At 36.2% G+C, this 23102-nt stretch overlaps 5 protein-coding genes across 8 annotated transcripts; 1 reads left to right on the forward strand and 4 right to left on the reverse strand.

The window, feature by feature from the left end:
* Positions 1–139: 139 nt before the first annotated feature.
* On the forward strand, positions 140–13209 carry LOC100141557 (uncharacterized). Its single transcript, XM_064358904.1, has 13 exons — positions 140–385; positions 432–1528; positions 1575–4156; positions 4207–5486; positions 6288–6367; positions 6512–6716; positions 8468–8585; positions 8638–8973; positions 9025–9148; positions 11740–11854; positions 11909–12325; positions 12380–12480; positions 12534–13209. The coding sequence occupies exons 1-13, from the start codon at positions 235–237 to the stop codon at positions 13086–13088; spliced, it is 7161 nt and encodes a 2386-aa protein (XP_064214974.1). The 5' UTR covers positions 140–234; the 3' UTR covers positions 13089–13209.
* LOC135267053 (monocarboxylate transporter 12-like) lies at positions 13176–14988 on the reverse strand. The gene is made up of 4 exons (XM_064358656.1): positions 14648–14988; positions 14276–14546; positions 13601–14224; positions 13176–13553 (listed from the first exon to the last, which is right to left on the reverse strand). The coding sequence occupies exons 1-4, from the start codon at positions 14738–14740 to the stop codon at positions 13279–13281; spliced, it is 1263 nt and encodes a 420-aa protein (XP_064214726.1). The 5' UTR covers positions 14741–14988; the 3' UTR covers positions 13176–13278.
* Positions 14989–16609: 1621 nt separating this feature from the next.
* Positions 16610–19669, reverse strand: LOC660594 (monocarboxylate transporter 12). 4 transcript variants are annotated; one of them, XM_064358654.1, is made up of 9 exons: positions 19553–19669; positions 19257–19509; positions 18830–19206; positions 18129–18785; positions 17809–18079; positions 17595–17761; positions 17480–17534; positions 17035–17418; positions 16610–16985 (listed from the first exon to the last, which is right to left on the reverse strand). In XM_064358654.1, exons 4-9 carry the CDS (start codon positions 18207–18209, stop codon positions 16627–16629), a joined length of 1317 nt encoding a protein of 438 aa, XP_064214724.1. In that variant the 5' UTR covers positions 18210–18785; positions 18830–19206; positions 19257–19509; positions 19553–19669; the 3' UTR covers positions 16610–16626. The 4 variants fall into 4 exon arrangements, with proteins under 4 accessions (XP_064214724.1, XP_064214722.1, XP_064214723.1 ...); XM_064358652.1 differs by lacking the exons at positions 18830–19206; positions 19257–19509; positions 19553–19669 and having other exon boundaries at positions 17480–17761; positions 18129–18653; positions 18709–18785; XM_064358653.1 differs by lacking the exons at positions 18830–19206; positions 19257–19509; positions 19553–19669 and having other exon boundaries at positions 17480–17761; positions 18129–18296; positions 18343–18785.
* Positions 19670–19996: 327 nt separating this feature from the next.
* On the reverse strand, positions 19997–21433 carry LOC103312879 (monocarboxylate transporter 13). The gene is made up of 4 exons (XM_015979008.2): positions 21309–21433; positions 20991–21261; positions 20371–20943; positions 19997–20322 (listed from the first exon to the last, which is right to left on the reverse strand). Exons 1-4 carry the CDS (start codon positions 21381–21383, stop codon positions 20006–20008), a joined length of 1236 nt encoding a protein of 411 aa, XP_015834494.2. The 5' UTR covers positions 21384–21433; the 3' UTR covers positions 19997–20005.
* Positions 21434–21452: 19 nt separating this feature from the next.
* On the reverse strand, positions 21453–23030 carry LOC103312855 (monocarboxylate transporter 4). Its single transcript, XM_008194604.3, has 4 exons — positions 22858–23030; positions 22541–22811; positions 21868–22494; positions 21453–21820 (listed from the first exon to the last, which is right to left on the reverse strand). Exons 1-4 carry the CDS (start codon positions 22924–22926, stop codon positions 21486–21488), a joined length of 1302 nt encoding a protein of 433 aa, XP_008192826.2. The 5' UTR covers positions 22927–23030; the 3' UTR covers positions 21453–21485.
* Between the last annotated feature and the right edge of the window lie 72 nt (positions 23031–23102).

Genomic DNA, 23102 nt, shown 5'->3' on the forward strand with positions numbered 1-23102 from the left:
TATGTGTAATAAATATGTTGTGATTGCAAAAAAACGACAAATGCATATTTCACACTCAATTAATCATTTCTTTTTGAACTAAACAAGAAAGTAATGTAGGCAACCAAAAATACGTATGGAAGGTTCCTACATTACCATTGTTCGATTTTTTGACATGTGACAGTACACGTGTTTTTGTTTTTGAAAAAGTGATCAATTTGTGTTTTTAAATCGTGTAAAGTAACAAAACGGGAGATGGAGGACGATTCTGAGTTACAAAATGTACCTCCCGAAGCCTCCAAAAGGGCCACATCGCCGGAGGAAACACCACCGGCTAAAAAAGTGAGGTTAAGTTTATCTGGTAAGGACTTCAGAAAACTGCTACAAACCGGGCAAACAGTCCAAGGTAGGTCTCTGTGACATTCCTGAATCAATTTGTGACTCTTGCGAAGCCCTTCAGGGATTTTCCAAATATGTCGAAGACTCCAAGCAGGATTTCATCAAGGGTTATTTGGACGCTGGGGGCAGTGCATTAGAAATCCTCCAGTTAGTTGAGGGCGAATCGGAGGTGTCCCCCGTGTTAGTTTTTGACGTCGTAAATACGATTTTGTTACAAATCGGCTCGAAATTGCCGCAATTTCAAAGCGCGGCTTTTGATTGTTGTCGCTATTTGCTTAACACTTACGTTTCTTTAATTAATAAAATGTTGGGGTTGAGTTCAAATACAAGAGAACGTGTGGTCGCGTTGAAACTTTTAACGACAATTGTTACGTTTTCGGTGGTTTTGGCGAAGGATATTTTGCTACATGTTAATTTTAATCCGACGAATATTGAATTGTTGTCGAGGGCGAGCGAGGGGAAGACTGAAGTGCGTTCAGCTTTTATTCATTTTCTTACCGCGTTTTTAATCGATGGACATTTTCCAGTCCTGTCGGTACTTTTGGACAAGAAGGGGTTTATGACGAGTATTGTGCACGGTTTGTTGTACGATAAAGTCGATGTCGTTGTTTTGGTTTTAACGGCGATGAAAAACCACATTTTGGAAAATAGTTTCGTTTCGAAAACCGTCAAAATGAAAACGTTTAGTACACCGGTGGTGCGGGATATTGTCAATTTATACAATTGGAAAGGACCGGCCGGTTTAATCGAAAAAAAGCGGAACCATAGTATTATTGTGGACGATATTGATAAGTCTAAAGTGAGCGAAGCCGTTCATTCCTTTTTGTTGGTTTTGTGCACTTCTCATAAGCACGGAGTTATTTTCAAAGATCCTCTTGTCGGTTTGGGGAGGAGACAAAATTCACTCATGCATACAGTTCTGGAAAGTCTGGAAAGGCCCTGGGAACACTCATATGCCGGAGAGCTTGTTATAAAAATTTGCAAGGCTTGTCCGGATCTTTTGAGGTCAATGTGGTCGAATTTGAAGGAGTTTTTAGAGCCTCGTATGACTGTTAAGTGGCTCAATGCAATGAAATTTGCAAAGACACTCCTCGACGAGCTTCAACCAGACTGTATTGAGCCCATTGTTAACAATTTGAATGTTCATCAGGTAGTTTGAGTGAAATTTTTGCGAAAAAATTGATTGGTTGTTTTAGATCGGCCAAATTGTGACAATATTAGCCGCCCCTTTACAGCTTTTAAAAACCGTTATTCCGCAAGAACGCACATTTGAGCGAGCCTCTGTCAAGTATCACGTTATGTGTTTGTGCTTAAAAATGGCCAAGTCGCTTGAAAAATATTTAAACCGCTCAAAAGCCTGGAATATTGATCAAGAAGTGTTGAAAATCTTATTGTCGAATTATATTCAGCGAAATTTCCCTGATGTTGAGTTAATTCTAAATGATTGGGACCAAAAAGACGACGATTTGTCTCTTTGTGATTATCTCGATACGGCCTTGGATTTACTACAGACGTACAAAAGTTTGGCTCCGAAAATCCTCAACGACTTTTCACTAACGTTCGACTTGAAACAATTTTTAACCAAATGCGAAACGTTGGAAAATTCGCAACGATTGCAAGTAAAGGCTGTTAAATTTTTCCTGGATTTGGAGCCTGCTTTATTTCGGCCCAAAACCGATTTATTCGAAACAATTCTCTTACTGTCTTTTGAATTTTATTACGATAGTAGAGACCCGATTGTTTTGGAAATGTTGACTCGGGTTTTGCAAAGTACGGGTCTTTTTGATGGCTATTTGTTCGAAATTGATTTTTGGATCGATGGTGTTTTAAATTTGAAAAGTTACGATGAAGACGTAGCGAAATTTCTTTGCTCTCTGATTAGGAAAATTGACGAGGACTCGGGCGAGTTTAATAGAAAATTGTTCGAGCTTCAGGGGGCGAATTTTAGTCCGCTTTTGTTGGGGATTGATGGGGTTTCAAAGTCGATGAAAAAGTATTTAAATTTTGTCATTTTAAATTTGTTTCATTTGCAAGTGGATGATGCGAGTGCTTTTGTTGTAATTGTGTCAAATTTTGATTTTTTGTCAAGTGATTTGCTGGAATATATGAATAATTGGAGTAATTTGGTGGTTACGGATTTGCCAAAATGTAAAGGAAAAATTCTAGAAGAGTTTCACAAATTTTCAAGTGATTTTCTCAACCAGGACTTGGAGAATTTCAACTGTGATTTGTATCCGAATTTTAAATTAAATTTATTACAGTGTGTCATATTTTACATAACAAACTCAATTAAAGCAGATGTATTAAAAGAAAATCAAATAAAAAACACTGTGAAATTTATTTCTGGCTTCATATCTGATGATACGTTCGATGAGCGTTACGTTAAAACCATATTAGGAAATTCACTTTTATTACATAATTTAACTCTCTTCGATTCGAACAATTTTTCAACGCAATTAATCCTCAACGTGATTAAAAGTGCGAAGAATGCAAACATCGATGACTATTTGACCCATTTTCGGCGTAAAATCGTTTCAACGATCTCGAAAATTTTTCGTAAAAGTGACAAATACGAAAATGCGACTCTTTCGATGGAAGTTATCGAAACTGTGAGTTTGAGTAGCGAACAATGCCGAAAGTTGCTGGAAAAATTTGCAATCTCGGTCGAAATTAAGCGTTTCTTCCCAGTAGCGTGTTATTGTTTGGACCGAATGTCTGAAAACGATTCGAATTCGCAACCGTTGAGTAACAAAACCGTCCAAAAATTATCACAAATTTTACAAATCTTGCTAGAGGAACAAGTTACAAATTCGCATAGCTTGTCGTTATCTCTCTTAAACTATTTGAAAGTTTTTCCCCACAATCTTGAAGGTGTTGAAAGTAAATTATTCGATAGTTTGGTCTCAACGACCGAATTTAATAAAGACAATCTTTCGCTTTGCAAGTTTCTCTTGGACCGAAAACCGGAGATTTTCTCAAATTTTGAAAACAATCTTGACGTGATTTGCTCCAAACGAAGTTTTATTTTATATTTATTGGATGTACTGGTCGAGAAATGTGATAATGCTTTGCTTGAAAAAATTTTCAATAAATGTGAAAGTTACATAATTAAAGCGTTGCAAAAACCGCATAAAGCCGGTCAACATTTTCAAAATCACTATCGGAGTGTTGGTATTTTAATCGAGAGGTTTATGAAGCCTGATGGTGCATCCCAAATCCAGAAATTTGAGACTTGCGAATTGTTTCACGTCTATTTATTGAAAAAACGTTACGATAAAGTCGACAGAAACGAGAAAGTTCTGGGGAACATTATTATGACTTTGATTCACTTATTGATGAGTCTGTTGAAGCAAAAAAGTGGGTCAAAAAGTGTGGAGAATTTGACCGAGATTGGTGAACTTTTTAACGAGTTTTTGAGTGAAATTCCGAAGGAAAAATTTGATATGACCTCACTGAGCTCGAATGAAACTTTTAAAATGTTTTGCAAACTTTGTCTCAAGTACGGTTTGACCGGGGATTTGGTTTTGGTCAAGATTTTGTCACAATTGGTCCAATTATGCACAGTTGAAGATGAGGGAAAGTTAATTTTGGAAATGTTATTGTCACATTCACACTTTTTGGACGTCATTTTGAGTGACTCTCATGAGGAAATTGCAAACTTGTGGCTCATTTTGTGCGAGAAATGGCCGCAATTCATGGAAAGGAGTCACATTCCGGTGCTTTTATCGGCCTACAAGGCCACAAATTCCGACAAAACAATCCTACATTTATTAAAAATGTGAGTACAAGAAATTGGTTTGGACGAGCGTGAGTTTGGTTGTCTTTCAGGTACGAGGCGCGAGCCGAGCAGACGCAATTTTTCGATTTTAAGCCCTTTTTGTGGGGGCGCGCTGCCGCCTCTCACTATTCCGTTCGTTCCGATATTCAGAAAGTGTTGTGGCGGCAACCGAAAACGGCCGATATTTTGAACAATCTCCATGTTGGTACAATTATCGCGACGATAAACAATCCACAAGGTCGGAATTCCTACGACCTTGACTACTTTCTACCTTTGTTTATCCACATCTTGTCGCCGGAAAATCCGGTTGCAACTTACCGTTTCACCAGAACCGGAGCTCTAGCTCTGGCTCTTACTGGACTCCGGGGCGACAAGGCGCAAAGATTGGCCACTTGTCACATTTTGCAACGCTTTTACTTCCATTTGGAGGCGAAACAGACCGGAAAAGACAATTTATTGTGGTTGCGTTTTATCGAAGCGATTTGTAAAGGGATTGTGGTACTCGAGGATTTCAAAATAAATAACTTCGTTGGTATTTTCCTCTCACGAACGGCACTAGTTTTGGCGCAACCGACCGATGTTATGTATGTTCCCTTGACGCAGTATTTGTCCGCCAAAGATTCACTGGACTTTTCCGGGATCCCGGAACTTTACACGTTTTTGCATAGTCCGCATGTGGACTCCAGGGAACACAAGACCTTCATTTTGGAAGTTTTGAGGGACGGTTTGAGGGATGATAAAGATTTTATAACCCTGTTGAGGACGATGGGATTTAAGTTGATTTCGGAACTGTGTTCGAGTAGTGTTTGTGACACTCAGACGAGACTATTAGTTTTGGAAGTGTTTGAAGTTTGTTGTGAGGCCGCCTCTGGAGTGAAAATCTTGTGCGGGAGTTTGGCGTTTTTGAGCCAGATTTTTACACTAGTTTTAAGGAATTGCGAAGATGGGAGCGTTTTAGTTAAATTATTGAAAATTTTATTAAAAATTGTTGAAAAATCGCAAGACAGGTACAAAAATTTTGTCGTGTATTTGAATCTAGTTATGATTTTTGGGGACGAGAAGCTTTTTAAATGTCTGATTGAAAGTAAAGTTTCGGATGTTTTTTACCACGTGTTGAATGTTATTGTTAATCGGTTTCCTGATTTTTTTGTAAAAGAACATTACGACATTATTCTTGAAAAAACTAACGATAAGTTTTGTAAATATTTAGATGCGTTTGGATGTCGTTATGTACGGGAAAGTGATTGTTCAAACCCTGCGAACCCCAATTATTTAAGACTGGTGTTTTTTAATAAACTTAAAAATAAGGAACGCAACCAACAAGACACCAGTTGATGGCAGGTTGCCTACACATATCTTTTGCAATAAAAAAATTAAATTATGATCAGAAATTAATTCATGGTGCTTGTTGGTTGCACAAATGTGTGTTAATTTTTTGTCTGATACATACGTCTAGAAAATTCTATAACCATTTAATGTTTTGAAATATTGCGACTTTCATTTTTAAAGTTAACGAAGCGATCAAATTAAAAATATCGTAACAAACAGCTTTGCCGATTTTGTAATAAGGGGCAAAAAAGTGTGTCAAAAAGTCCTTGATCTTCGTGGAATTGTGTCATTATCTTTTTTGGGTTTTTACAAAAACCGGTTGAAACATCCGGGGCACAATATATTTTTTTATTTTATAACACAATCACAGATTGTATAATTTGTTTAATTAAAATTTGTTTTAGTAGACAAAAAAAGTGGTTTTAATCTTTACCCGACCTGACCTTTTTCGTAACAAAATATTAAAAATGTGATTATAGTTTGGTAGTATGAAGAGTTGAAAGAAAGCTACGGTTTTATTGACTTCGAGAAACTGTTTGGTAACGATCTCCGGTTAATACTTTCAAGTGTGAAAAAAACTGTCAATTCACCCGAGGATATGTTAGTGCGTAGTTTTGTTTACTATTACCCTTATTACCACACGTTTGTTGCTGTTTTTCTTTATTATCTGCAAAAAACTGGTGTTCTAGTGCACTTTTGATCTCAATTCTATTGGAAAATTTTGTTAATAGCTAGCTTTGAACTCTTTTAATTTTGCGCGAATTATGGCCAATTTTGAGTCTAAATTTTGTAATTGGTCTAGGTAGAACCAGTTCGCTTGCAAACTGCATAGAGAAGCGTAGAAGAGTCAAGGCCTACATTTGCAAGAAGTGCAAGTTTACGGTCATTGTCACACCGTTTCCGTAAATCGTTGAAATTCGATATAAATGCTCATAATAAGTGTTTTCGAAGTCGGGAGTCGAATCGTGAAAGGTTCACTTTACATTGTTCAGTGAAAGCGTACAGGTTTCCTCGCTGATATTTTAGTCTAGCAGGGACGTTTCGCGATTGCTGTACGCTTTCCGTTGTTGTTGGTGTTCAGTAATGGACGTGAAAATGGCCAGAGAGGAGGTACAAGTACCTCTGAGAGACAAACCGTTGAAACAGTTGAACCGAATTGCGAAAAGACCAAAATTGGATGTCGAATTTCAAGATTTGAAGTATTCGATTAGGGATAGTAACGCCAAGGGGGGTGAGTTTTTAGTGTTTTAATGTGATTTTTTTAATTTTGCATGGGTTGTTTTTATTAGTTATCTTTTTGCCATCTTATCTTTTTTACATAATCGCATAAAAACAAAACAATTAATACATAGTTTGAGAGATAAGATTGGTAGGTGTAAACAAAAAAATTAAGTTGAGTTAAAGTTTGGTTGGAAAAAATGGTCATCGAACCACATAAAGCGATAATTTGAATGCATTTAATATTATCGGAAAGTTGGAATAGGTCATGAAAATAATAAATAATACATTTCTTTTTTTATTTTCACACACTTTGATGAGTACCTTTGATAAGGTGATCACAACAAGTCGCGGGATTTACAAACGTTTCAAAATTTTGTCATTCTATTTATGTTTGATAGATTGCATTGATTACAATTAAGGTCATTTCATTTGAAAATTACGTCATTGTTTGTCGCAGGAAGCTGAAGAGTTTCGACAAACAAAGACAAATTTGTCGCACTTTCCATACATCGATTTGCGAATTTCGGAATTTTGCAAATCTAAACTGAATTTTAATGGAAACTTAGAGAAAGCGTATTACCGTTAGAGCATCGTACCTTATAATTAATTTGCAATTGCTAAATACGTACGTTCGGTTTGAAATACCATAGATCGGAAGCCTTGAGTTTGCTCGATATATTTTACTTCCGATTAAAATATTTTTCCGGTCAAGTTTCGCCTTGTAATGAATTAAATGTGAGATTCGATAAAGGTTAACGGGTTATGTACCAAAATATGTAATATCCTAATCAGTGAACTTGAAATTGAATCAACGATGTCCAATTTATCTGACCTCGTTAATTGAGTTTTAATTTAATTAATCACGTTGGGAATGCGCCGTAATGACCAATTGAACTATTTGTAATTTTTTAATTGTTGGGTTCTAACTAATTAGTGTTTTTCCCATAATTACCATTAGATAAGATTAGTGGTCGGGAAAATTTTCTTGAAATATTCAATTGTTTGTAATTAATACTTAATTAAAGTCCCATTGACCATACTTACGTAACGTCAAAAATAATTATTAAAAAAACATTTACTTAAAATTGTACAATTGAATAATTGTTTGTTTGTGCTTTATTTTGCTCATGATTACGACAACAATCTTAGAAAGTAATCATCGACTTGAGAAAAATTAACTATTCTCAAATTGGCACGTGTTGTGTAATTATTGACGAGAACAAAGCCGCATTAGAAAACTTAAAAATTCGCGAGTGCAAAGTCCACTATAAGTAATAAATAAAGTGTTGAAAAAGTCTTATCTTTCGTTCCTTTATCAGGGAGTTTCCTCGAATGTGATGTCATGTTTGTGTGGTAGAGCACGAGAATGTCCAAAGGATTTTTTTCCATAGCCACCGACGAAAACATGTTTATTTTTTTCGTACAATTTTGATTCCATTGAAATCATGCCCGTTTTAACCCGACTTCGCCTTGAAGTCTGCATACGTGTACAGCATTTTCATGAAGAAGAATACATTTAAATTAATTACAAAGCAATTTTTTTAATGAAGGAAGTTATAAAAACATTTTGGCCGACGAGTTTTCACGCTAATTGAGTAAAAAATGCCAATTAACGGAAGAAATAAGCATAAACATTAATCAATAAATAATTGCTTTATTGGCACTAATACGTTGTCACACGTGCTAATCATTTTTTTATGATCGTAATCAGTGAATCTTGGAGTCATTAAGACCAGTTTCAATAAGGTCGTTTTTTTCCAGGATGGAGGACTATTTTGAATTCTGTAAACGGAAAGTTCCGTTGTGGCGAATTCACAGCGATACTGGGACCAAGCGGTGCCGGAAAAAGCTCTCTACTGAATATCCTTGCAGGTTGTGTGTAGGTATCCTTCCTTGGTTCAAGTGTTGGTCCAACTGAACGAATTTTGTAGAACCGGAGGTGTCAAAGGTTCGATCAAAATCAACGATCGTCCTCGAGATATGAAAATTTTCAACAAATTGTCTTCATACATCATGCAAGAGGATTGCATCCAACCGAGATTAACAGTAAAAGAGGCAATGATATACGCAGCATGTCTCAAATTAGGGGCCCATATCGAATACCGTGATAAACTGGCTGTGATTCACGAAGTGATCGATCTTTTAGGGCTGGAAAAGTGTGTGGATACTCTAAGTGAGCATCTGTCGGGAGGTCAACGCAAAAGGTTAAGTGTTGCTCTTGAACTAGTTAATAATCCTCCGGTGATTTTCCTGGACGAGCCGACGACGTAAGTCCGTATCTAATAACGAGACCAAGTTTTTTTCTTGTTTCTTATCAGTGGTTTGGATAATTTTGCCATAAACCAGTGTATCCACTTATTGAAAAAAATCAGCCAGTTGGATCGAACTGTCGTTTGCACGATTCATCAACCTCCGGCTTCCATCTTTCAATATTTCGATCAGGTACGTTAGATATAATTGCGCAATAAATTGCGTATTCATGGCCTTGAGATGTGCAAGAAAGTGGAACAATGCTTGCAATAATGCGTTCCGAATTTTCATTGTCTAACAAGACGAAGAACGAGCCTTGTATAGAGCAGTAGATAAATATTGACTCGATTATTGCAAATTAAATATTTCGTGAGAGGTTTTAATCATGTAAATGTGGGAAATTTATACAAGTATATCCGGTTTTTTAATCTTCAAATATTTTGATTAGACGAACACGTGTCGTTTTTTTGGACTTTTTTTCCGTTTCATGAAGTGATTCGACAGATCCTGAGTCCTTGAATTCCGAAATGTGCGAGGAAAAATGTGACCTTTGATATAAAAATCGGATGCAATTAGTTAATCAATTGCATGATTTATGTTGTTATTTATATTTTTTTTCGGTGAAGGATGATTTATACCGGTAGTTTATTAAAAAGTAATAAAATGTTTAATTTCTTTTTATCGTTAATTGTCGTCAGTGTAGTAAAAATGTTAATTAGGGAATAAATAAATGTTTGCTTGATTTGTACACGATTTGTGTATTTGAGCCAGATTGGAGTTTTTTGAACCTGTATTTGTCGCCGTTGTTAGTACCAGATTAAGAAATGTTTTGATGTAACACCCGGCCCAACACAAGATTAAACAACTGTATTGAAAGGTTATTCTTACAGGAAAAGGGTCTTTAGCATTACTTGGAGGTCATTTTCATCATAAAAAGCACATTCTAGCAAACCTTTCTTAAAGAAAATTAAATATTAAGTTCTTGGTATGTATAAAATAATTATCCGCAAATGCCACAAAAGTACCAACTTTTATGACCGAATATCACAGGTAAAAGTTATACTTTAGAGCCATAAAATTTTTTAGTCGCCGTGGAAGTATTTTTACTTTTACCAATTTATTTGCACTATAATACTCACGAACAAGAAATTTATCACTTATTAGATTACGTTTGTAATAAGTGAATCCTTTTTTTTTGCAATTGATAACCAGTTTAGAAGAGTGTGCTAGAATTTTCAAAATTGTCAAATTCAAGGCTAGTATGATTTTTTTCAAAATAGTTATCAAAAATCGGCTATAACTCAGTTTTTTCAAATGAATCGACCCTATTTTCTTAACGGCAATCGAAAGAAATACATCGATATTTATGGTGACTTTTATCAACACGTGCTATATCTATCTCTTACAGTTTTTGATAAAATCACAAGAAACGGATTTTACTTCGTACTTTTTATAGTTAATCAAGTAGACCCTGCATAATGGTCAACAGTTGTCGAACTTCAATGTTTTATTTAGTTTTTAGCTGGTTTATTATGGAATAAGCAGCAAAACAATAATATTTAATTGTGGTTTACGCTAACTTTGTAAATTACGTAAAGTATCTCAGTCAGTCTATCATCGAATTTTTAACTGAAAATAGTGGACAAATTAAACGTTTTTTCTAATTAATAGCATAATTTTTTCGTATTCTTCGAAAGATTAATTGATTAAAAATGAAAATAATGAGCTTAATTTCAGTTTTTTTTGCGATTTATTCAAAAACTGTAAGAGATAGATATAGAAGATGTTAATAAAAGTCTGTAAAAATTGATGTTCTTTTGATTGCCATTGAAAAAACACGGTCATTGCATTTGAAAAAACCGTGTTATAATTTTTTAGTCAGCATTTTCAAAATATCATAATAGCCTTGCAGTTTGACAGTTGACGATACTAAAGATTTCAGAAGACCTTTTCAGCCTTTGATTTTCAAATGCAAAAAGAATTATTCATTTACTGTAAATGGTTCACAAGCTGTGATATTTTAAGTAAACCCTTGCAAATAACAATTTTTACAAAAAAATACTTTATTACTTTATATTTGAACTATGACAGATAAGTACTAACATTAACAGTACATTTTAGTCAGTTCCAAAAGGCAAATTCAAAAATGCTATAAAAGTAGATGGTTGCTATTTAAAATTTCAGAGTTGGCAGCAATTTCCCGTAGTTCCGGAAGTTCAGCCATCATGAAAATAATTTAGTTGAACTCAGAATGGTCGATTTGAATCGTATACAAAATTTTGAAGCTCTACCTATATTAGAAGTTAAAAAGTTTGTAATGTAGGCCCTAAAAGAATCAGCCTGTATAAGTTTTAATTCTAATTAACGTAATCTACTATTATCTACTCTGCAAAAATCCTACTTTTTTTAAGATTTAAGTAGAATCCTTTTTAGTAAATAACAAGAACTCAGACGTTGCATCATAATTGTTATTTTGACTCATTTTTAAACTATGTGGTTGCGAAAACAAATATTTGAATAAAATATTGTTACTTCAAAAACTGAAACTATTTAATTCGGAAATGTTCCGGTCACAAAAAAATGATGATTTCCTTGAGACTGGTCAAAATTAAGAAACTTGTCTAAATTATTCAAGGCTTCCTTACCAGTAAATCGGTAATAATTTTTTTACTGTCTGTAAAAATTTGCATATAATTCCATTTAAAATGCAAATCCTACCTATACTGTTAATTTACTATGAGTAATCATTAGGATGAATTTGAATTTCTTGTGATCATTTTCAGGTATACATCGTTGCTAATGGATATTGTGTTTACAACGGTGCCCCGAACCAATTGGTTCCATTTTTCAACGTCGTTGGCCACTCTTGCCCTTCAAACAACACACCGGCCGATTACAGTACGTCGGATTTTTTTTTTTTTTTTTTTAGCAAGTTTATGATTTTTTTTCCAGTGATCGAATTAATTCACTCGCAACCGACCTTGATTCAAAGCTTCCAGGCTGCGATACAAAACGGAAAGATCAACATGAAGGAGCGCTACCAGAGCGACAAACCGGCGAAAGAATACACGAACGATGGTGTTTATAATGACACCACCGAAGTCGTAATTCAAAAAAGCGACATTGATTTTGCGACTTCGTTCAACGTCCAGTTTTCGATTCTCTTGTCTCGCATGTTTTTACAAATGAGGCGCAATCGTCTAGGACTCTACATCCAGTTCTTCCATCATTTGCTGTCCGGTTTAATAGTCGGTGGTATTTTCTACGGAATTGGAAACGACGCCGCACAAACGATCGCAATTTTTAAATATTGCGTCTGTATTAATGTGTTTTTTATGTACACACATGTTATGATGCCGGTGCTTTTGTGTAAGTCTCGTCGAGGTTTGGCTCGAGTTTGACTTTGAAGTAAAATAATTTTAGTTCCTTTGGAAGTCAGTTTGATGAAACGAGAATATTTTAATAGATGGTACGGACTCAAGGCTTATTACGCGGCCATGACAGTCGTCACGTTACCACCACTGGTAAGTACCCACTTTCCGCCCTCTAGGTCAGTCACGATTTGGATAAATTATAGATTATTCTGGGGATGATGTTTTCAACAATTGTCTATTTCATGTCACACCAACCTCTGGAAACTGATCGGTTTCTCGGGTTTACTTTAACAGGGCTTGCAGTGGCGCTCACTTCGCAAGGTTTAGGTTATTGCATCGGTTCCATTTTTAGTATAACTAATGGTTCGGTGGTCGGACCTTCAGTCCTGGCACCACTTCTAGCCCTTGCTGTGTACGGTATGGGTTATAGGGCTTCCATCGAACCCTTCTACAAGGTGTTAATGACTTTGACTTACATTCGAAACGGTGTTGTTGGCATTTGTAACAGTTTGTTTTACGAGAGACCGCCTCTAACTTGCGGTGAGGAGGAAATTTATTGTCATTACGCGCGTCCTGATATACTTATGGGTGACATGGCAATACCTCTGATGCACTATCGGTACCAACTAGGCATTATTTGCATTTTCATGATTGTTTTTCGAATCGTTGGTTACTTTTCGTTAAAGTGTCGACTGAACAATGATCTAGCCACGAAAATAATGTTCTACGCGAAAAAAATCATCAAACATAAATATTAATCGTTGGTATTTTGTTAGTTAGTACCTGCTTGAATGTGATAATTAGGATAGTTAGTAACTATTTTATTTAACAAAAAATATACAGTATGATTTATAAATAAAGTGTATTTAGGTTTTTGAATTGACTTGTTCTAGCGGAATCCCATGGTCAAACACCTTTTCCTTTTTCCTACATTTGACAATCAAGGCTTCACATTAAGATCGTGGTAAATGAGACACAGTTCATTATGACGACGCAGAGTCGGTAACTTCCCGTAACATCGCGGACTACGCCCAAAACTAAACCCCCAATTATTATACAAAAGCCATTCATCATCATTTCCATTCCGTTAGCAGAGGCTAGTTTTTCGATAGGAACATGAGCAGGAATTACTAATCCCATGTAAACTTTTCTTATTCCTTTTGCAACTCCGAGGCCTAGAGCGATGGCCAGCAGGACATAAAAATCGTTCGACATGAGGAAAGCTAAAAGTTTAAGTTAGTGTGTTCACCAATGCTTTATGCAAACTTACTGAAACGAGTTATAATTAAAAGAACAAGACTATAAGCGTACATAAGGCGTGGCGGCTTTGTGAAAAAATTCCCAATGTACGGGGCAAAAAACCGGAAGATTATATCGGTGATCCCCAGAGTTGAGAGAAAAGTTGCGGTTTGTGCCGTGTCCAAACCAAACTCTTGCAGCATGAATGGTGTCAAAACTGTGAAATTTAATTCGGCGAAAATGGCCATAGCCATGCCCATCATAATATTGACGAAAATCGGGTCTTTGAGCAGATCTAAATCGAACGCTTTGACGATGTTGTTGAAGAGTCTGCGACAAACCGTTTCTTCGGTTTTTGGCACTTGCTCTTCTTCTGGAAGTAATTCCTCGAGTGGTTGTTTTTCGACTTTCATATGCCACTCAACCGGTTGTAATAGCATGGCTGCTATGAAAACATGGGCACAAATACCGCCGAAAATGAGGGTAACATTTTGGGGCGTGTATATTGTCATTAAAAAATAAATTATTTGTGGGATTATGATTGGCCCTAAACCGGTGATTGTGACCGCACAACCCATCGCAACGTTTCTTTTTTCTTTGAAGTACATGTTCAAGGCTAGTCCATACGCAGATTGGCACATGCCAATCCCTAAAGCTACAAAGATAATTATTTAAATCGAGTTTTTTAAAAATGTATGACTGTTACAAGTAATGAGGCCGTAAGAGATAACAAATTCTGTAAAGGTTTTGGAAAACGAGGTAAGTACAACTCCTCCTGTAAGTAAAAATGCGGCAAGAAAGGCGACTTTTCTACACCCGTAAACTTTAAGTAGTACACCATTGATAAGTCCAGTCATCATTCCGAAAGCTCCATTCAGATTGATGATTAATGAGCCTTGAGTGGCTGATAAGCCCAGTTGTATGAATGTATCTTTGAAGATAAGGCCGAAACAATGAATCAGAGGTACTGTGAGAAACTGAAACAAAATTAAATTTAGCGCCACACTGCTGCCAACCTGAACATTACAAAGCACTAACTACACATAAAAAGTCGATAATTTGAATAATTAATACTTACGTTACTCAATGCGTTGGCGAAAACTATAACCCAACCGTAACCTCCATCGGGTGGGATTTTGATCAGTTTCTGCTTGTTTTCGATCGTTTCCATTATATTTTTTGTTTTTAAGAATATGTGAACGAAAGAAAAAGGAGTTAAGTACTAGTCATTTGAGGCTTTTTTGTTGCATAAGAGTGTTTGCTTGTCAGCAGCGAGCAATAGCAGCGTGTGCGACAGTCGACGTCGGAGTTAATAGTGGTGATGAGGTGAATCACTGTCATTGCGGATAAGTCATCGTCGATAAATACACGATAATTAATCGTGATTGTACTCAAAAGCTGTTATCGCATTGAAGTATTGTTCTGCAATTATTATTTAATGTTTTATTATAAACAAAAAATTTAATTTTTAAATTTTGTAATAAGCTGAAAATTGATAATATAGTGAAACCTATTTAATCCGAACCTCTTGTAACCCAGAAAACAAAACCCATAGTCCGAAAGTGCTTTATACTTAATCCATAATTCGAACAGTGATGACTCAACATCATTATCATTATTAGTTATTTTGTTTTTTAATACATATTTGATTGGGGTGAGGTTATAAGAAAACAAGGTAGAAATTATTAGTAATTATTATAAAACATTTGATTCTTTTTTTTGTTATTTGAAAAGCTCTTTGTTACACTTAGGATAAATAGTTCAATGTTTAACCAAATAATGTTTTTTTTCCTGAAAAGTTAATAAACCTGAAAATTGTACACTGTGGAACCAGAGGCCTCGTTTATGTAACTAAGAAAAAAATAAATATTTAATCTGAAAAATCGATTATTTCGAGAACCCCTTGCACTACAAGGTGTGTAAAATGATTATCATCTAGTCGCCTGTTAATTTCATATCTAAATTTTGAAATACCGCTTTATAGAACTTTATAGACATTGCATATGTTGACCATTCTCTTTTTATTAAATCTTAAATTCGGCATAAAATATTAATAAAAAGTGTTTTCTTTCATAATGTAACATTTTAATTAGTTTTTAACGAAATTTTTGAATGTACTCGTAATTAACTGACAATCTGTGACTTCCACAACTGACAGTTTTAACAGCAGATTCAAATAAATATGTAAAATTACATAACACAAAAATTGGTTTTTTGAAATAAATTATTAAAGTTGCATTCTGAGCTCGTTACGAAGGTTTTTCGAACTCGGCTGAAGTGGTTGTATCCATAGATGTTCATACAAGGTGAATCAATAGTGGGTTATTTCTGAATTTTTATAAATATGCAACTAATAATATCGATTCCAGCTGACCATATCGGTCATCGTTCAAAAAATAAATTTAACGAGATTAGATTGTTCTGGGTAGTGTCAAGTTTGTATTGACAATTTTGTTAAAATTTTATTATAGACTATTATTATTAAAGATAAAAAACTAGTGATGATTCAATTGTATTAGTGCAATTAGTATTATATTATAGTAAGTAACTCACTATTGACTTACCCTGTATTTGCGAAAAATTTGATGATCCAAATTACTCGAATAAAAACTTTCATGGATACCACCTCTTCTTTGGTCAAATTCGAAACCGTTGTAATATGCTGGGAACGCAACTTTAATAATTTATTTAAAAAATCCACTGGTTCAAAAAGAAAATTATTAAATTAGAAGTAATTTTTAAAGCATAATCTTTTACCAAAAAAATCACCGTACTAGGTTGCCATTTGAAAAAAAAATTTAATAACTCGAAAACTTAAAGGAATTTCGAAAAAAATATTCTTAAAAAGGTGATTCCATTGTATTGGATGATGTACTATTTATTTTTTTCGTAAGAAACTTTGTTTAGGCACAAAACGCTTGGTTCCATATTTTTGCCCAACCCTGTATAAATGAATTTCAATCAAGGTGAGAATCATTTTAACACACCTATTGTAGTTCGGAATATATAGGTTTTAACGAGGAGCTTAATTAAATCTAAATTTACAAAATTAATAACTCATACTTTATTGTTTTTATTGAGAGAATCGCTAGCTTCTGGAACATTTTTCTTGGAATATTTGAAAATAATTCCTTCAATTGTCCATAGGACAATCGTAAGGAAAGTAACAGAGTTCATTATTACGATACAGAAGTAATAACTTCCGGTTAAATCTCGCACAATTCCTAGAATAAATCCTCCTGATAAAATACAGAAACCATTGGCCATCATCTCCATCCCTGAAGCCGATGGTAATTTTTCTAGACTGACATGAGAAGGTATAATGAGCCCCACGTAGACCCTCCTTACTCCTTTCGCGATCCCAAGTCCAGCTGCAATCCCCAAGATTGCGTAAAAATGTGTCGAGATTAAAAGAACTAAAAAATAATGTTAAAAGTGTTGCTAATTGTGATAACAAAATCGTACTAGATCTCATGATAATGAGCACAATAAGTGTGAAAATGTACATTTGTCGGGGCGGAGTTTTCAAACATTCGCCAATATAAGGTGCTAAGAATCTGAAAGCGATGTCGGCAACGCCCGCCGTGGACAAAAACGTGGCAATTTGGTCATTTGTGAGCCCCAGATCGTTCAAAATAAACGGAATTAAAATCGTGAAATTTAATTCGGAGAAAACTGCAAACGCAAGTCCGATTAAAATATTGACGAAGATCGGATCTTTGAGTAAATCGAAATCGAAGAATTTGGCAATGTTGCTCAAGCGCTGATTTTTCGCCGGCTCTTCGTTTTGATTCAAGCTTAAAGTGCTGTCGCAAATCTCAGTATCACAATTGTACTCATCTTTCGAATCTAGAATTATCCGAAAAAATGTCAGAAGATGACTTTTGATCCGACTGCCTGAAATTTTTACTTCTGTCTTGTACAGTGAGCGGTTCCTCTTCCACCTTCATGTGCCATTTGACCGGCTGTAAAAGCAAAGCTGTGACAAAAAAATGTGCACAGATTCCCCCAAAAATCAAAATTACTCCCTCCGGTGTATAAAACTTCATCAACAAATTGATTAATTGCGGTATCACTATCGAGCCGAATCCGGTGATTGTGACTGCAACACTCATTGCTTTGCTCCGCCGTTTGCGGAAGTAGGTATTGAGGGCCAAGCTGTACGAAGCTCGTGACATGCCCAAACCCAAAGCTGTAATTATTTCATTAAAACACATTCGGTTGATTATTGCAACTGACATGCGATGATTCCGTATGAAATGATAAAAAATTGGAAACTCCGGGCAAGTGATGTTAGGGTGACCCCGGAAAAGTAGAAAACTGCAGCAACTAGGGCGATCTTCCGGTAACCGAACATTTTTAGCAGGACGCCATTCAAAAGTCCGGTGAGGAGTCCGAAAGCTGCGTGAAGGTTCATGATTAAAGAGCCTTGGGCTCCTGATAATCCCAATTCAGAGAATGTATCTTTAAAGATAAGGCCGAAACAATGCATCATTGGGATATAAATGAACTAGAAATTGATTTGTTACCAGTTTATTGGTTGAGAATGATAGGCTTACGCTATTGATGGCCATCGCTATCGCGATCACCCAGCCGTAGCCCCCATCTGGTGGAATTTTCGTAATTTTTACATTTTTCATGTTTCGAGTTCACGTTCAGTCGTCTACTGACTAGACATTTGGCACTTGAATATTATATCCATGTCGGTAGATAACGGTGATAATAATCTACGTTTCCATCGTATTGATTTATCTAATGTATTTTTTATGTTACCTCAAGTTCATTTTTTTTATTGAAAAATTTACTAGAGTGCAGCAGATTGTGCTGAAATGTGATCAAATGTGCGCAAGTCCGGGCACTCACCGGATTTCAGGCGTTTTACCGGAGTTTGTGACGTCACCGAATTCATACCAAACCCTTTCAAGACAATTTTTTAATTAAAGCTTCAATTGTCCACGCAATTAATGTAGTTATAACAAAATTATTCATAAAAATTATGCACACAACGCAACTACCGAAAAAATCTCGTAACAATCCTCCTGCTAAAATAAAAATTCATCTCAAGGCCATATCAGTGCCGGAAGCTGAAAGTAATTTTTCCAAAGGGACGTAATCGGGGATTATTGGCCACATATAAACCTTTCTGAATCCTTTAGTACATTCCAGGATAACGTCGACGATTTGAAAATTCATGAATCTTGTGCAGAAAATAAATACTGAAAAATTGTTTCAGTAAAAATTAAGTTAAATATTGACGTACTGAATTTCGTAATTGTTAGAATCACAAGTGAAACAGCATACATGAAGCGTGAACTTTTTTGAGTCCAATGTAGAGGCTTACTAATCTGGAAACTAAATCGGTGGAAATAAACGTCAGAATTCAATTCGGTCAAAGCACCCAGAGAAGAAGAAAACTGGATCTTTCAGTAGCTCTGCATCCAGGAAATTGACTTTTTCTTTTGGGATTTGTTCGATCATTTTTTCCATAGCACTGTTTTTTTATATGCCATTCGGGCTTAAAAATAGGAGCAAGTCTAGCAAAAGTTAACACAAATCCCGTCACTAAACTTCGTTTCCTTTTAAAATATTGACTTAGGACTAATCTATCTGTAGCCTCGGCCATTTGCGTACCAAGTGCTAGAATTCAATAACTAGTGATTTGGGTCTCAATTTGGTGATTAGATTACAAGTTATAATACCGTAAGACACAATTGAAGTTAGAATCATGCCGAGAGTTGCCAAATATGCTGAAAAAAATCGCCGTTTTTCGACAACCTAACCATATGTTTTCTGAAGATGACCGGTAAAAGGACCTGTAATAAAGCCAAAAGAGCCGTTCATTGCAACAATCAGTGAAATCTGAATCGCTGAGAAATTTAATTCGGCGAAAATCACTTTAAGGATGATTCCAAATGCTTTGATTATGGTCATTGTGAGGAACTAAAATTTGTTGTTATTTTTTGAGCAAGTAAGAGAAATTTACATTGATTAGGGCACAATATACGATAATTATCCAACCGTAACCACCTTCTTCTGGGTATGATTCGTTTTTTCGAACGTTCATTCTGAACTGTTTTTGGCGGAAAACTAGCATTTTACGAGTATAGTAAAGTAGTTTAGCGATAGCCTCACCATAAACTTATGATAAAAATATACGGGGTGTTTTAACTGTTTTCTGGGAAAAGCTTTCAATGAAAAACATATGCAGTTTGAGTAGTAAATTCTATACAACAAACTAAATATTAAAATTAGCATTTATTTTAAAAGTGGAGTAAAAATTTGGGTAAAATTACAAAGTTTTGCTGTGATATTGAAAGTATTGTAATGCAAATGAGGTCACACATGCAAATAAATACGTTTGCATATACCGTTGTTATCAAGGAGTGTGTTAGGTTGACAACAATTTTTGCCGCAATAAAATAGGTCATAAAATTTGTTAAAATTTATTCTTACGCTTCATAATAATCGCTTCCCCTGTCCATAATAACAGAGTTACCAACATAACAGCATTCATTACAAGAATACAAGACGCATAATTGCCAGTAATGTCTCGTAAAACCCCAATCAAAGCCCCTCCTGTTAAAATACAAACTCCTCTCAGGAACAGATCAATTCCTGCTGCAGTCGGGAGTTTTTCCAAAGGGACGTAATCGGGAACAACGAGCCACATGTACACTTTTCGCAGCCCCTTTGCCCAACCTAACACCACAGCAATTGTCAGGAGCATATTGTAATCTTCGCAGAAAATGAAAACTGAAATGATTTATTACAAATTTGGAGCTATAAAGCTGTTCAACTGACCAGTCTTCACAATTGTGACAATCGCAACTGACATAGCGAACATAAATCGCGAACTTTTTCTCATCCAGTGGCCAACACCCGGACTCACAAATCTTGAAATTAAATCAGCGAGTCCCAAGACAGATAAAAAAATTGCGACTTGGTCCACGTTCAGTCCAGAATCGTGTAAAATAAACGGCAAGAGAAGAGTGAAGGACATTTCGGCAAACGTTACGAGCGAAAGGCCTAGAATAATATTGTCGAAGACTGGATCTTTGAGAAGATCAAAGTCGAATTTGTTTTGGGGTTTTTTGACTGGATTAAATTCCACCATTTCTTCATATTTTTTCTGGTGCCATTCCACTGGTTGCAAGAGCATTGCGGAAACAAAAAGGTGTGCACAAATTCCGGCATAAATCAGAGTCGTTTGTTGACTTGTATACACCTTGAGCAGGAACCGAAAAAGTTGGGGGATCAAAATCGGTGCTAAACCGGCGAAAGTCAGGATAAAACCCGTAACCAAACTCCTCTTTTTCCTGAAATACGTATTAACAGCTAGACGTTGGGTCGATTCAGCACTGTGTAAACCCAAAGCTGCAATTAATTCAATTAAATTAAACCGGAAAAAAATAATCACTCACAAGTTATCACGCCGTGAAAAAAAACATAGCTTGTAAAATTGTTCGAGAGAGATGTTAGAATTATTCCCGCACTTGTGAGAAACGCTGCCAGAAAAGCGGCTTTCCTACACCCACACATTTTTTGTATTTGTGCAATTAACGGGCCCACTAACATTCCGAAAGCCCCGTTCATTGAAATTACGAGCGCGATTTGAGTGGCTGAAAGGTTACTTTCAGCGAAAGTGACTTTCAGGACCATTCCGAACGACTGGATGATTGAGAGAGTTACAAACTGAAATTTTGGTTGATTTCGGGACAAGGGCGTAAAACTGTACTTACGCTACTTAGGGATGATGCAATGACGATAATCCAGCCGTAGCCGCCCTCAGGATACGTTTCATCGTCTTGTTTCATTTTCAGACTAATTTACATTCGACACAAATATTGTTTGTTGTCACAGGAAAAAGGTTAAAAAGCATTAAATGCACAGATAAACATTTTATTTATGTTGTTTCGTTAAGTGTTTCTATGTAAAATTTTAATTTTTGTATATTTCGTTAAAATGGCTTCTATTAACCACAATAATATCGTAGTTATCGTAACACAATTCATTACAATAATGCATATTACGTAACTACCAGTAGCGTCACGTAACGCCCCTAAAATCGGCCCCCCAATCAAAATGCAGCACCCACGTGCCAACATGTCAAGCCCAGCGGCCGATGGTAGTTTTTCCAGTGGGACATAGTCGGGAATTACCAACCACATGTAAACCTTTCGAATTCCTTTGGCTATACCCAAAGTAAAAGCAATAACAAGGAGGAAAATGAAGTTTTTGGAGCATAGTATTGCTGGAACAAACCAGTTAAAACTTGATTCGAAAAAAATTGCGACTTACTAAATTTAATTATAACTAGGATTACAAGAGAATAGACAAACATGAGCCTTGAAGGTTTGGTAAAATAATTACCAACATAGGGGCCCAGGAAACGCGAGATCATGTCGGAAATCCCTAAAGTCGAGAGAAAAATCGCGATTTGATCCGTGGTTAATTTGAAGTCATTTAGAATAAACGGGACAAGGAGAGTGAAATTGATTTCGGCAAACGTGGCCAAAGCCAGGCCTATAATAATGTTATTAAACACCGGGTCTTTGAGCAAATCCAAATCGAAAATCTTCGCCAGATTGTCCACAATTTTGCTTAGGAACTTCTCCTCGGAAATGATAATTTCGTTCCGTTCCTTGAGCTCGATTTTTTCCGTTTTCGTCCCTTGTTCCTTCGAGTGCCACTCGATTGGTTGCAAAAGGGCCCCCGCTATGAGAATATGCGCACACAACCCGCCATAAATCAGCGTCACCTCATTCGTCGAGTAATTTTTCAGCAAAACTCGGATCAGCTGCGGGATCAAAATCGGTCCAAATCCAGCCGCTGTCATTATAAACCCCGTCACTAAACTCCTCTTCTTTTTGAAATACTGATTAATCGCCAGCCTTTGGCTCGATTCGCACATTTGCATCCCAAGTGCTGAAACTCGCAATTAAAACACGAACAACTCCCGGGATTAAAATACAAGTTACGAGTCCGTAAGTGACGACCAGAGACCCGAAACTTCGGGAGAAAGACGTCAGAACCATTCCGAACGTGAGTAAAAGCCCCCCAAAAAACGCGATTCTTCGGCAACCGAACAGTTTCTGTAAAACTCCAGTCACTGGTCCGGTCAGAAGACCGAAAGCTCCGTTCAAGTTAATGATGAGCGAGCCTTGAGTTGCCGACAGGTTTAATTCGGCGAACGTGTCTTTGAGGACGAGGCCGAAACATTGGATTAGAGAGAGGGTGATGAACTGAAAGTTGATTTTTAAAGGGTTTGTGGGTTTTTATGCGACTTACGTTGGTTAGCGCGCTGGCGAAGACCACCACCCAGCCGTAGCCTCCATCAGGATGCGTTGGCCCTTTCATTTTTGGTTAAAATCCGGGTTTTGGGAAAACTAAGAGCGGACAGGGCTCCTACTCGTCATCTACCAGGCACTGATTTAGTTTGAAAATGGAAAAAACGCCAATTATAACAATTGAACATAACGGAGGAATTGAAAGCAAGGTTAAATGATCATTTGTGATTTTATTATAATGTAATG

The sequence above is a fragment of the Tribolium castaneum genome, chromosome 9 (assembly GCF_031307605.1).
Source record: "Tribolium castaneum strain GA2 chromosome 9, icTriCast1.1, whole genome shotgun sequence".
Lineage (NCBI taxonomy): Eukaryota > Metazoa > Arthropoda > Insecta > Coleoptera > Tenebrionidae > Tribolium > Tribolium castaneum.

What these genes read in the sequence shown, in the direction of transcription:
- LOC100141557 (XM_064358904.1), top strand. Translation starts at nt 235, where the DNA reads ATGGAGGACGATTCTGAGTTACAAAATGTACCTCCCGAAGCCTCCAAA. An exon ending in AATATCCTTGCAGGTTGTGT is followed by an intron (nt 8,586 to 8,637) that starts GTAGGTATCCTT and finishes CGAATTTTGTAG; the next exon opens with AACCGGAGGTGTCAAAGGTT. An exon ending in CAACACACCGGCCGATTACA is followed by an intron (nt 11,855 to 11,908) that starts GTACGTCGGATT and finishes TTTTTTTTCCAG; the next exon opens with TGATCGAATTAATTCACTCG.
- LOC103312855 (XM_008194604.3), bottom strand. Translation starts at nt 22,926, where the DNA reads ATGAAAGGGCCAACGCATCCTGATGGAGGCTACGGCTGGGTGGTGGTC. An exon ending in TCGCCAGCGCGCTAACCAAC is followed by an intron (nt 22,812 to 22,857) that starts GTAAGTCGCATA and finishes ATCAACTTTCAG; the next exon opens with TTCATCACCCTCTCTCTAAT. An exon ending in CCTAGTTATAATTAAATTTA is followed by an intron (nt 21,821 to 21,867) that starts GTAAGTCGCAAT and finishes GGTTTGTTCCAG; the next exon opens with CAATACTATGCTCCAAAAAC.
- LOC135267053 (XM_064358656.1), bottom strand. Translation starts at nt 14,740, where the DNA reads ATGGAAACGATCGAAAACAAGCAGAAACTGATCAAAATCCCACCCGAT. An exon ending in TCGCCAACGCATTGAGTAAC is followed by an intron (nt 14,547 to 14,647) that starts GTAAGTATTAAT and finishes ATTTTGTTTCAG; the next exon opens with TTTCTCACAGTACCTCTGAT. An exon ending in CTCTTACGGCCTCATTACTT is followed by an intron (nt 14,225 to 14,275) that starts GTAACAGTCATA and finishes TTATCTTTGTAG; the next exon opens with CTTTAGGGATTGGCATGTGC.
- LOC103312879 (XM_015979008.2), bottom strand. Translation starts at nt 21,383, where the DNA reads ATGAAACAAGACGATGAAACGTATCCTGAGGGCGGCTACGGCTGGATT. An exon ending in TTGCATCATCCCTAAGTAGC is followed by an intron (nt 21,262 to 21,308) that starts GTAAGTACAGTT and finishes CCAAAATTTCAG; the next exon opens with TTTGTAACTCTCTCAATCAT. An exon ending in TTTTCACGGCGTGATAACTT is followed by an intron (nt 20,944 to 20,990) that starts GTGAGTGATTAT and finishes AATTAATTGCAG; the next exon opens with CTTTGGGTTTACACAGTGCT.
- LOC660594 (XM_064358652.1), bottom strand. Translation starts at nt 18,209, where the DNA reads ATGAAAAATGTAAAAATTACGAAAATTCCACCAGATGGGGGCTACGGC. An exon ending in TAGCGATGGCCATCAATAGC is followed by an intron (nt 18,080 to 18,128) that starts GTAAGCCTATCA and finishes ATCAATTTCTAG; the next exon opens with TTCATTTATATCCCAATGAT. An exon ending in GCTCATTATCATGAGATCTA is followed by an intron (nt 16,986 to 17,034) that starts GTACGATTTTGT and finishes ATTATTTTTTAG; the next exon opens with TTCTTTTAATCTCGACACAT.